General features: G+C 39.0%; 1 protein-coding gene across 3 annotated transcripts; it reads right to left on the reverse strand.

Moving 5' to 3' along the window:
* Positions 1 to 999: 999 nt before the first annotated feature.
* Positions 1000 to 7386, reverse strand: LOC116250733 (DEAD-box ATP-dependent RNA helicase 20-like). Of its 3 annotated transcripts, none has more exons than XM_031624613.2 (10): positions 7109 to 7386; positions 6077 to 6984; positions 5417 to 5596; positions 5120 to 5281; positions 4731 to 4885; positions 2823 to 2915; positions 2615 to 2700; positions 2310 to 2536; positions 1552 to 1779; positions 1000 to 1362 (listed from the first exon to the last, which is right to left on the reverse strand). In XM_031624613.2, exons 1-10 carry the CDS (start codon positions 7162 to 7164, stop codon positions 1262 to 1264), a joined length of 2196 nt encoding a protein of 731 aa, XP_031480473.1. In that variant the 5' UTR covers positions 7165 to 7386; the 3' UTR covers positions 1000 to 1261. The 3 variants fall into 3 exon arrangements, 1 of the variants encoding a protein (XP_031480473.1); XR_004171491.2 differs by lacking the exon at positions 1000 to 1362 and adding an exon at positions 1912 to 2122 and having other exon boundaries at positions 1641 to 1779; XR_007572889.1 differs by lacking the exon at positions 1000 to 1362 and adding an exon at positions 1912 to 2221 and having other exon boundaries at positions 1641 to 1779.
* Positions 7387 to 12891: the final 5505 nt, after the last annotated feature.

The following is a 12891-nucleotide window of genomic DNA, read 5'->3' on the forward strand; positions in this document are numbered from 1 at the left end:
CAAAAAAATCCAAAAGAAAGAAGCATTTTTTTTTGGGGGTTGAGGATAACTTAGCCATGCATAACTCTGTCTCTAATTAATGGGGGGATGTGTATGTGTGTATAAATACGTATATAGGAAAATTGAAAGTAGAGTAACTGCAAATATTGCCAGATGGCTAAAATTCGTCACTGAAAGCATCATGAAACTGTCAATAGAGCATTACAAACTGTTCTTAATTTTCTGTGGCTGAAGTTCTTTTAGCGACAGTTTTAAAAATTTAACCATCCTCGGTAGCTGGCTAATTTCAATTCCTACATATGTACTTTTGGAATGGATGACGGCAATTCCAAGGATTGTTAAAGAATAGATCATTCACGTTAACTTTTTCCAGTGGTTGATGGTACAATTCACTCGTAGGTTCAGAGGTTCAAATTGGTCACTTTATGTCACGGTTCAAGCAATGTTGTTGACATAAGAAAATACTAGGGAAAGATATTAAAAACATCCTAACAAAATAAAGTAACTAGTTTCAAGTAAGAAGACTCCTGGCCAATAGGCAAGCTGGTCATGAGTTCAAGTATCCTTATAAAGTTCAGCTCGGGCTTACATGCGTTGTGGCCCCTTGACCCTTGCCAGGCAGCGGTATACAGTGCTGGCCGATATGAGCGTTCCCAGACTTCAAGAGACCTTCCCTGATGCTGTTGAAAACGTAAATAAGTTCTGAAAAACATTTTTGGTGGACAAGAGAAAATCTCTTCAAAAAGTATTCTCGTATCCATTGTAATGGTCTACTGCTTTTTCATATTTTTTATATTTAGACTTCTTAGAGTCGATCAATCAATTACTGTGAAGATAGGACAAATTTTCTACCAGTCTAAGTTCCTGATATTAACAGCTGCGGGTCCCGTACCTTTCACGTCCGTGAGTCACCTTTGAGAAAGAGAGAGGGATACTAGGTACCTTAGGAAAACGTTAATGGTCAAGAGGTTTGGATACTGAACGGACCGACAGAGCAAAGACACTAAAAGCTTTTCCATAAACCATGAACTAAACGAATAAGCCTGTTGTTTCACAATATTTAGGCACAAACAGTGCATATTTTCACGGTATCCTTCAAGGTGATCAGTGCAAGCCTCGGAAGCCAAAAAAGTAAAACAGAAAAATCATAATACAATGCACCGTCACCCGCACGAGCTTCACTTTCAACTTCAGTAATACAAAATCAAGCAGGCCTGTCGGCCAACTAAATGAGCCCAGCCGGTTCATTGCCAGCTATGTCCTACCAATGCCGCAGCCCGCCTAGAGGAACAGTGTTGGAACCTGATATCAATGACCTGTTGCCAAAACTGCGTCCTCGAGAACGGAAATTTCCACCGGAGCCTGGCCAGAAATTTAGATGACATAAATCGGTTAGTCGTGGAAAATGCAGATAAAGAAACCGTAGCAATTTTTTTTGGTATAACCCAAAAAAGGAAATGTAGCAATCATGTTTTTAGTGCATTTGTTCATGTGCGAGTGAGCAGTGACTGGTGTGAAGTAAAACATTAGACTGCAGAATTGGGTGCATACCCCCTCCGCCTCCTGAATGTGCCATGGCAGCCAATGCTGGACTGACAGCCTGACCAGCTTCCCTTAGAATCTTTATAAGATCCCTTGCAAATCTTGCGTTCGCCTGTGTGAAGAATGTAAATGCAGTGCCCCTTGCGCCAGCACGGCCAGTTCGTCCAATCCTGTGTACATAGTCCTCCAAAGATGACGGGAAGTCGTAATTGATCACGCATTTTATGTCTTTCACATCTGCAATAATTAGAGGATCAATAACGTGGAGTAAAACTTTTGTAAAGTAGGAGAAACATGCAGCCTGCCCTCATCCCTGCTCCTTAGTTTTGGATCTCTAGATAACACGTGCAAACGGAGAGTGATGCCCACCTTGCAGGGATAAGGGCTCCTAGCCTTGCCATGCTGCATGAGTCAAACGGGCTGCCATGTAAACCAAATCTAGTAGTGGATGGCGGCGACAATGAGGCCGAGCAGGAGGCTTTTATTGGAACCCATCAGAAACAAATGGTGCTACAGAGGCAACAGATTGGTCGTGCTGACCCCAACTGGGACCATTCTCCAGCAACTCATGAGGTTAATACTGAGAAAAGAACCAAAGTGGTACTAAAATCAGTAAGCGTTTCTGGACTGATGGAACCATCTCAAACACCGCCATCCAACAAATGCATTCCCTGGAATGCTGGTCAGCAGCCCACCGACTCCCAATCAATTGTTAGGATTAGACAAAATCAAGATATACTAAGATAGCCCATAAAAACTGTTCCTACCAAGACCACGAGCAGCAACATCAGTGGCAGTCATTATGGGATTGCTCCCAGTTTTGAACTCGGTTAGAACCCAGTCTCTCTCGGATTGGCTTTTGTCACCATGAATTGATAGAGCTGGCCATCCTCCCATACGCAGCTGCTTAGTAACCTGGTCACAACCCTTCTTGGTCTCAGTGAATATGAGGATCTTGCTTCCATCCATTATTTCCTCCAGCAGTCTGATAAGTCTGCCATAAATCAAAGAAAATAATGCAGAAAATTAGATTAAGTGAAAAGATAAAAAGTCACTCTTTAGCAACACTGACCTAGGATACTTCTCGTTCTCTTTCAAGACCTCCACAATTTGGTTAATAGCTTGATTTGCCTTGAGATCAGGAGATCCAATGGTGACCTATTAAAAGGCAGGGGTACTTTAGATTCAACAGTTGATCATCCCTGATGTAATAGACACAATGACAGATTAAGTAGAAAAGAGAAGGGGGAAAGAGAGAACTCAGTCCATCATTTGTATACCTTGTAGGGATTGCGCAGGAATTGCCTAGCTAAAGCCTCAACTTCTTTAGGCCATGTAGCACTCCAATACAATGTCTGCCTATCAGGTCGAATCTTCAAACAAGCAGAATGTTCCAGAAAAATCAGTACCGATTCAAGCGTGGAAAACTCAATGAATGCAAAAGACACTTCTATAGGAAAAATAGAACTACTTTTCCAATTTAAAAAGCCCATCATTAAGTGGAAACTATATCATGTCATAGCAACAAGAAAACCTGTCACAGTATTAGTCGATGCACTTTGCTAGAATACATGGATCTATTAAATGTCCAACATGGCAGAATTCTAGAGTGAACAATAGTAAATCCATAGGTGATGTAATCCACAGTATGTAAACGATGTCCTGAAAGATGAAGTAGGCTCCGAGAATCCAGTATCTCAATAGCAGAATTTTAGTTACTTCAAATCCCATCTTAGTCAGTCCCTTTCATTGTTTCATTGTGCATCGTAGTGATTGTGGAAAGGGTTTTTTTTACAATGTTTATGTTTGTTCGTTTTATTTATATTGGTTTTTTCATTGGATGTATATATACGTATATACATATATATATATATATATATATATGTATATATATGTATATATGTATATATATATATATATATATATGTATATATATATATATATAGAGAGAGAGAGAGAGATGACAAGTTTTCAAATAAAATATCTCTACCTTCTGCAAGGGAAGCAGCCCCTTTCAATAGAATTGAATCATTTTCCTTTTACAAGTTGTTTCTCTCTCCTTTTTATACCAGTGTAGCCTACTCACTTTGGTTGGCTCATGTACCCAGTAACATTTTTTCCAAATATGTCCTAACTACTAAGCATAGGGCTAGCTTCCAACTCTCTTACTCATATGCAAATTTAAACATGCATCATTCCCCTTCCACATTTGCTGCTTCACTTGGATCACATGGTCATTATTCATACTTCACAAACGTTGTTAAGTCTGTAAAATCCTTTAAAATGTAGTTCCAGAAACTAACATGCTTTCATAACAAAGAATATCATCATTAACTCTAAACTCTAAAGGTTAAGGACAATTGGCTGCTATTGATGTTGCCATATAATTCCAAAGTAGTGGTGTTACTGGACAAGAACCACACTAAACATGTAATGACCCGACCCACTCCCAAACTCGGGCCCCTAATCCGGTAGATCCCAACCCCCCAACCCACCCCCTAGCAATTTCGGTTTCAGCTCGAAAAAAGGTAGGAACCGGGACAACCAACCACTTTAACAACCCCCCTTATAAACCCTTGAAAATCTCTCACAATTTTCAATATAGAACTAAACTTTAGGCTGCCACAAAACATGTATCAAGTACAAGCTACTCTCTAGATAGAGACTTCTAATGACTGTGAACTTCATATCTCTTTCATGAGATCAGATAGGAAACGCAATTGGATATTTTTCATCACAGCCAAAACACACCTCACAAAAGAAACGAGCTTAAGTGTAGACAGTTAAATGAAAATACTACTTCAATGCATGCCTAGGCACTGGATGGCAGCTAAAACACCTACTATGAAGCACCTAGGCATCTTTAAAAATATTAAATTTTAACATGAGATCTAATTCCTTTGTTTGTTCTATCTTCTCATATTTTGTTTGAGGTGGATGAATTTCACAACCCCCAATTTTCTTCATTTTCTTTTCTCTCATTTTTTTTCTCCCATATTTTCTGTCAAACAGGACCAATTAGGCCGCTCCTAAGCCCTTTCTATGTTTTTTATGTCAGGTCCAGCCCAGTAGTTTTACCTACATAGCCACCAATCTTGTGCACCAAGACGGAACAAAATTATTCAAACACAAAGAACTTGAGAAGAGTCATGAAACCAAACATGATCTTAAAGGTAGGTTACCCATACTTGAGAAATAATTTTTCTAATCTGTGGCTCAAATCCCATGTCCAACATCCGATCTGCTTCATCCAACACAAGGTATGTTACCCTCCGTAAGTTTGTCTTGCAAGCTTCTAACATGTCAATCAACCGCCCAGGAGTTGCAATGACAATTTCAACCCCTGAAAAACACATGCTGATTAGCTTCTTAATTCATTGTTGATTAAGAGTCTAAGACATAGATGCAAAAAAGAGAACTGGCCTATCCAAATGAAACCAAATGGATTCCTTTTCTCACTAGGATTAATACTAAAACCAAATTCACAATATGGTTTTAGTGTCATCGTAATAGGCCAAACATGTATTCAGCAATTACAGCCAAATTCTATCCCGTGCCTCAAAATATACTAGCTTACCCCTTTGAAGATCACGAATCTGAGGACCTTTGGGGGCACCACCGTAAATGCATGTACTTCTTACATTTGAATGTGAACCAAACTTAACAGCTTCTTCTTGAATCTGAACAGCTAACTCCCTTGTAGGAGCTAAGACCAAGACTATAGGACCTTCACCATGCACTGACCAACAAAGAAAGCAAGTGGTCAAAATCAGTTCAACTTATTGAACCAACACCATAGCTGCAAGGTTGTCAATCAATTGTTCTAGGTCACACTTAGGATCATGAATATACCATTATTCAATAAGATGCTTACTTAGTCGAGGTTGCGCTTTGACATGCACCAGTGCTGGTAAAAGATATGCCAAAGTTTTTCCCGACCCTGTCTCAGCAATCCCGATCAAATCTCTACCTTTCAAGGCCATTGGCCATCCTTGAGCTTGAATAGGAGTTGGTTCAACAAAACCACATTTAGCTATTGCCTGAAGGCAGTAGTCTGCAAAAGAGACCAAAGATAATCAAAAAAGGTATAAATCAACATCAAGAAGCAGGTCGAGGCTGTCGGCTGACCCAAAGTCTGCACTCTGCTTTTTAGACTAAACTGTCTCTAAGGAAAAAGCATGTGCATTTGCAATATACACAAATACATGCATGACAGTAGTCAGAAATGGAAAAAATCAAATTTTTTTCTTTTCCTCAATTTTTTTTTCTTTTTCTTTACTCCCTTTCCACTGCCTTCCCTAGGATTGACTAGTTCCTACCATGCCTGAGTCCACCACCTGGCCCTTGCTTAATTGTGCTTTTGAATGCATATTTCTACACGTGTGTATATGTGCATGTTCTAGCTTGTAAAAACATTCAGTCATATAATTCTGTAACATTAAAGAGCGCGACAACATACACAAATACAACATGCTCTTACTAACCAGATGGAGAAGAATAGTAATTCCATCTGGAAATTGTCTGACCGGCTTACCTGGAAAGCTCGCCTCATGAAATTGCCTGACTGGCTTCGGAATATCATGACCTTCAACTGTAATGTCACGCCTTTTGCGATACAGGGCGACGTCCTGATCAGTCATAGCTTGCACAGACGGACACTCCACGTAGAAATCCTTTTCAAAGGGTTTCAGATTCCCGAAATCCTCCTTTGGAAGAGAAACACTATTCAAGTCGGCGCTAGGCCTTCCAAAGTCTCTTCCTCCTCTGAAACCACCACCACCACCACGTCCTCCAGAACCATAGCCCCTACCACCGACGCCGCCCCGACCCCAATCATCACTTATACCACCACGACCCCAGTCGTTACTCCTTCCGCCTGGACGCCCGCCGTCAAGCCCTCGGCCACCGCGCCCTGAATCACCCCTACCACCGCCTCTTCCTCTCGAAGCAGGTCCTCGATCACCAGCACGAGAAGCGCCATCATCCCTCCGACTGCCCCCACGATCTCCGTAACCCCTACCCCCACGATCCCCATTTGCAATCCTACCTCCACGATCCCCACTTCTACCACCGCTCCATCCTCGACTATGCTCCGCGCTCGGCCCAACACCAGGTTGGAAAGGAAGCATGCCACTGAAGCTCCCTCTTCCAGCCCCACTGACGCTCGGGCCACCAATACCAGGAGGCATACCACCGCCACCGCCCATAACACCAGGCGCGCCACCTGCACCAGTAGAGGGAACAGGAAGCGGCACCGGCCCCGTGCTGATCCCAGTCGCCGTACCGCCCGTGGTAGCCACGAACCCTCCCACCGGACCGCCATAGGGGACCGCCCCGCCGCGGCCCATGTTGGGCAAACCACTGGCACCGCCAAGCCCTCCACCATTTCCGGCAGCACCACCACCACCGCCGCCGATATTATGAGGGGGAGCCCCAAAATCACTGCGAATCCCATCAAGCAAAATTTCATTACATGCACCACGAAAACGAACCAAAAGATTGGGGAAAACACAAAGGAATAACAAAGTCAGGGATCTTCACCCCTTTCCTCTGTTGCGTTCAATACCTTCTTCTCTCGCGGTATGAATTAGGGTCTCCGTATCTGAGGTCGTACTGATTCATCCTGGCCGAATCGACGCAAACGCAAAACAAAGGCACGCGGGAAGGAGATGAATAACAAGAACAACGAGAAAAGGGCCTCTAGGTTTTTCCCTATCGAGTCTTGTCTCCCCAGAACACCAAGAGACACAGGAGAGGAGGCGCGCTCCTTTCTCTCGTCTGCCAGAAAGGAGAAGAGGAGGAGAAGAATTTGATCTCCCGCCCTTCGATGGATCCTTCCGCTAAAAAGGCGCAATCAAGAAGGGACGGAAATGGCTTTAAAGGCCAAGGGGGATTCTCCGGATCGGATCTCCACGATACCATCGTTACATCTTTTGCCCGAACCTAAAGCTGAATTTGGATTCATCCGATATTGAGTTCCACTCGAACTTGAGCCCATATCAAACCATTTGCTTTAGAATTGATCTTATATAACTTGTTCTTGGCTCATTTAACAACCTAAGTACAACTATTACAAGATCATTATGAAAAATAATACAAATATTTGAATTGGGTTTTTTATGAAAATTTGTGCCAAGATATATCTCTAGATCCTGCGCCCATTAGCTTCTTGGTTGAGCTAAGGCATTGAATAAGTGTAGTTTTTATCTACACTAAGTTTTTCTTCTTTTTTTTTCAAAATACATGACAATATTTTGGCTGACTTTTATGAGGTGTTTGATTAATTTAGTTAGTTTCTTGCATGTAAGATAAAAGATTAGAGTGGGGAAGGTTTGATCCTATAAAATGGATCTCAACTCCTGAGGATCCGTGGATCTCAGATTCCATGCATCTTGAATCAAATTATATAATTGGTAACCATATCGCCCCTTAGCCTATTATACCCATTAAAGGTTATATGGATTTATTATTTTGACATTTTTTTAGATTTTTTTTCCATATGCATCTTTTAAATATAAGCAATTGAGAAATCACGTTGACCGCTAAGGTATAGTTTTTAGTATATTTTCATTTAAAGGATCTTCCGTTTGCACGTTATATTTTCCCTCCTCCCTCTCATAACTTGCTTTCCTTGTTCTTATATTTGCAATTGCATGACTTCGATGTTTTGTCTTCATTTTTGCATTTATTGTGGAACCCGAATACTTGTATGCATACTTTTTATATTTGTTTTTTTTTTTTTTGTACATAAAAGCGGTTTAGAATCTCATTAAATAACTATAACATGAGGTCAAGCTACACCAATCAGATCATTCTCAATCAATCGATCCAAATGATCAGGTAGATTAGTAAGAATAGTCACTTCAAAAGATCCTTGAAAGGCCCATGACGTAAGAAAATCCACACACATATTAGCTTCTCTTTATGTATGACATAAGACACACTCTCAATCACGTCTACGCAATTCTTGACACAGCTTCATTATATGAAATAAAGGATCACGAGGCTGCAGGTCTTTTAGAACTTAATGAAATTGTCACGTATCTTATTGCATCAAGGACAGAACGTGGGTTTCTTATATAGCTGGTTATCATTATCTATTCATAGAAAATGATATTGTGAGTATCTGTTTAAGAGTTTAATTTGACTAAAATTTATCCTCATGCCCTTGTTTAATTGCTTGTGGATTTCACGTAGCATAAAATTCAAGAGCTCTCTCTTGGGTTCCATGCAGGTGGGCCTGCACCCATTTGCACAACCAACTGTAGCATTTTCACATCAAATTCAACTACTGAAATTTAATAGATATAATATCAGATTTGGATAAGGATGTAGTGGATCTACCAGTAAAGTCAAATGGTATATATGATTTTGTTACGTTTTTAGAAATCGGATATGGCTGAAGTTTAGCTTTTCCTCAAATGCCTTTGTAATTGATAATTTACGAGTGAAAAAATCACTGCATATCACAAAGTCGGTTCTTTATATAATTATTATTAATCAGTTATCATATAAAACATGATTAAAAGGAAGAAATGCATTAATTTTGATTATGATGTTCTACTAGTGATATTTATGTATTTTTCGCATAGTTGGCTCGCCGAGTTGGCTGGAGAAATTATGTTATTCGCAGAAGTTATGTTATTTGTTTCTAGTGTGCATAACAAAAAATATTTTATGTTGTCTGGCTAAGAACCGGAACCCTCACCATTTTCCATATTCTTCAAAATACATCAAGGTGATGCTTCTGCTATGTTTCAACTTGATAACGGTACTCATTCTTTTGCTACATAAAGAGTTCTATGCAGCAATAACTCAATACGAAACTATTGTGTCAACCCCTTCATAAATAATAATTTTATTTATTCAAGTAGGTAATCCTAATGAAATCATGTAAAAGTGAAAACATGCATGTAAGTTGGCATGACGACAATGGTCATGGCAAGGAAAATGACATGTTCTAGAATTGCATGTTGTAAACATGATTTACGTGAATGAGATAATGAATTCAAGAAATATTGCAATATTCATGATGTAATGTACATTGATATAAATGGCATATATGAAGACACAATGATATGCATGAAAGCGTATGGGCACATTCATCTTGTAATTAACATGCATTAATGGCAAATTGACATGTACATTAGTGGCGTGCGTGAAGATATTGAGTATATATAAAGATATAATACGATCATTTATCACCTCATATTTATGGGTGACCAAGTGGAGTATTTTACTCTATCGCCTTGAATAGAGTCGAAGTTCTCACCCAATCATTAGCGCTTCTAATGTACTGGGTATGCTTTTAATGCATCGGAATGTCGTCCCTGACGCACTTCAACTTGCAACGTTGATGATCCCCTTTTTGTAGTACAAAGAATTGAAGTTCTCAAGATTCAAAACAAAAACCGACCTTCTACCAACTCCTATCATCCCTTGCATGTATTTGAAACATTAATCTGACATGCTTTATTACATGTCATGGAGTATATATACAGGCATAGGTGGCTGGCTGGGGAATCGCCTGAGTCAATTCAAGTCGCTAGAAAACAGTCAAGGTTAGCATGATTCGCCCCTAACTCACCACTAACTCGGTTTGACTCGACCGTGACTCACCTCTGATTCGGCCCAACTTGGCCCTGATTTGTCTTTACTCGCTCCATTCAGGTTATTTTAAAACTCAACTGAGTCAACGAGTCAACTCGCTAACCCAGAAACCCAGCCATCAAATGATCCAACTCCATGTCATGAGTTTGCCTACTATATATACAGGTTCTACGGGTGTAAGTTGTCCAAGCCATAGAGATTCCTCATATGATGTATAGTAGAGGTGGAGCCAAAGGCTGGCAAAAATAAAATTTTACCACTTGAAATCTTTAAAAATTTTAATTTGTCCTTCTAAAGACTGTGAAAATTATATAATGCCCCGCCACAACACTTAGTATATACCAAATCGTCTGTCATAAATAGGGCTAAACAACGATCCGAGCTAACTTGGGGTCAACTCAAACTCGCTCGAAAAAACTCAAAAGATACTCGAAATGATAAACTAGTCAAGTTCGAGTTTCAGGAACTCGACTAGTTTATACTCGACTCAACATGCAATCCGATGCTCTATATGATACTGCCAAAACTGGTTCACTGGTTTTAACTTTTAGGGTAAAAACAAATTTTCACAAGTTACATGAGTTAAAAGGCTTACAAGATTTAAACGAGTTACATGAGTACACGCTTACATGAGTTAAACGAGTTAATGCTTACAAAAGTTAACGCCCAACGAGCTAATACTTAAAAGAGTTAAATGGGTTAAACGAGTCAAGTTTGAGCTCAATTTTGTGTAGTCGAGTCGAGCTCGAGCTTGCTATAAGGAGTTTGACTCGAGTTCGAGCCGAGCTCTAACTGGCATGCAGCCTAGTAATAGGGAGCTCGTGAACTTAGAGTGGTTCACCCACCTGTTAATGAATTATAGGGCCGCCTTATTTTCAATATCAACAATTAGGATATGACAAGGAGATGTTTTTGCATTGTTTAAGTCATCATTATTTGGCATAAATGACCTACTTTAAATGGGCTTTATGATATCATTGTTACTGTCTCATAAATGTCTCAAAAAATGAAACTGATTCATAAAATACTAACAAATAATCCATGATTTTGCCTCGTTTTTTAGGCACATTCATGTGACAGTAATAATTTGTTATATGTTGTCAAACAACTCTTAAAGGTTCCTTCTCAACTAACTTTTTGTGTAGTGTTTGTTGTTGCTAAAATTGCAATCCCGAAATAAAATCTCAGGATTGTAAATCCTGGAATTATGTGGATGAGGGATTCCATTGATCCCTTTCTAAATTATTTTCCCAGTGATTTGGTTCTGGTGTTTGCTGCCACCAGCTAGGGAACAGTGGGATTCGAACTAGTATCAGGTCGAGACAGATAATCATTATCGCAGGCTCATTGAATGAACAAATGAGCATACATATATGTAACTAAATAGATCGAAAACATAATTTGATCCAACGAAACAAATCTAAATGCAATTATCAAAACAAGATTTGAACCCATAAATATTATTTTATAAATATAAATGTTGACTATGAAGAATATTTGATAAAAAAACGATAATAAATCAGAAATAGGCAGTTTCGGATGAATAAGAAAGTCGCACCTCTCACGGTGCGATTAAAAATCCTGGGATATGAATATCGGATAGGCGGCAAATATCCTGGATTATTTTCATTATTTTCCCTTGTAAAGCTTTTATTCAATTTCCAATGTTCATTCTTAGTTTCTTTTGGAAGGAATGCCCTAAAGTGAAATTGAAAATTTGATATAAACATTTTGTTACCGCCTATAGAAAAATTAAGTAATTAAAACTAGAAACTTAATTTTGAAAAAAAACATTTTTTTGACAATGTATTGACTTATAGGACTTCATAAAGTTGATTGGTAACCACTTTCATGAGTACACGGACCCAAAAGTTTATAAACTCTTTGGCTTGCACTAAAGAGCCAATTTAGGCAAATATTTTTTTAATTTTTAAGTTCATTAATATATCTTTCCTAATGCACCAAAGCACTTGCGAAGTATATGATTTTACTCATTTCACAAATTCAGGAAATTTGATATAAACATTTCCTAAGGCACTAATCTCAGTTCTTATTAATTGATCAATACTAACGTGCTCGAGCTACCATGCATTTGTTTGGCTCAATGTGACTTAATCATCATGTTTGTTTCCCTCAACTTTAATACTTCTATAACAAAACCACTAATATGATGATTAATACAGTATATGTTGTATAAGAGATTTACTAAGATAAATATTTCAGTAAAAAAATAAGCAAATGTTGGCATCACAGTGGCAAATATCGGCAAATTTGCCCAAGACGGTCTTTTAAACAGCCTTTTATAACTAGAACAAAACTTGTTACTTTGTGAAAATTCTAATAATTTAAGTTGCTTGACTTCTAATTGAGCAGTCATTTTCTTCATTGGTTAGTATTTCTTCAATTGGATGCTTATTAACTAGAGTCTGAAAGCTTTTTTCTTATAACAAGCATGCAAAATGTATACATAGAGAGAGAAACCAGTTCACTTGACCTCATAATAGTGACCCTAATCACAAGATCAGCGCTCATTGATACTATCAGGATAGCACCTTTTAGGATTCGAACTGAGGACATGACTACAATACATCGGTTGTGCTACCCAGTGTGTGAGAGAGAGCGGGGCGCTTCTATTAATCAAATTATCAGAATGTACAGGACAATTAACTGAATACTTAATTAAATTAATCAACCGTTTTATATAACAAATAAGCTACTCTCCCTCTTTGAAACTTCTGC

This window comes from Nymphaea colorata, chromosome 3 (genome assembly GCF_008831285.2).
Source record: "Nymphaea colorata isolate Beijing-Zhang1983 chromosome 3, ASM883128v2, whole genome shotgun sequence".
NCBI classification, from domain to species: domain Eukaryota; kingdom Viridiplantae; phylum Streptophyta; class Magnoliopsida; order Nymphaeales; family Nymphaeaceae; genus Nymphaea; species Nymphaea colorata.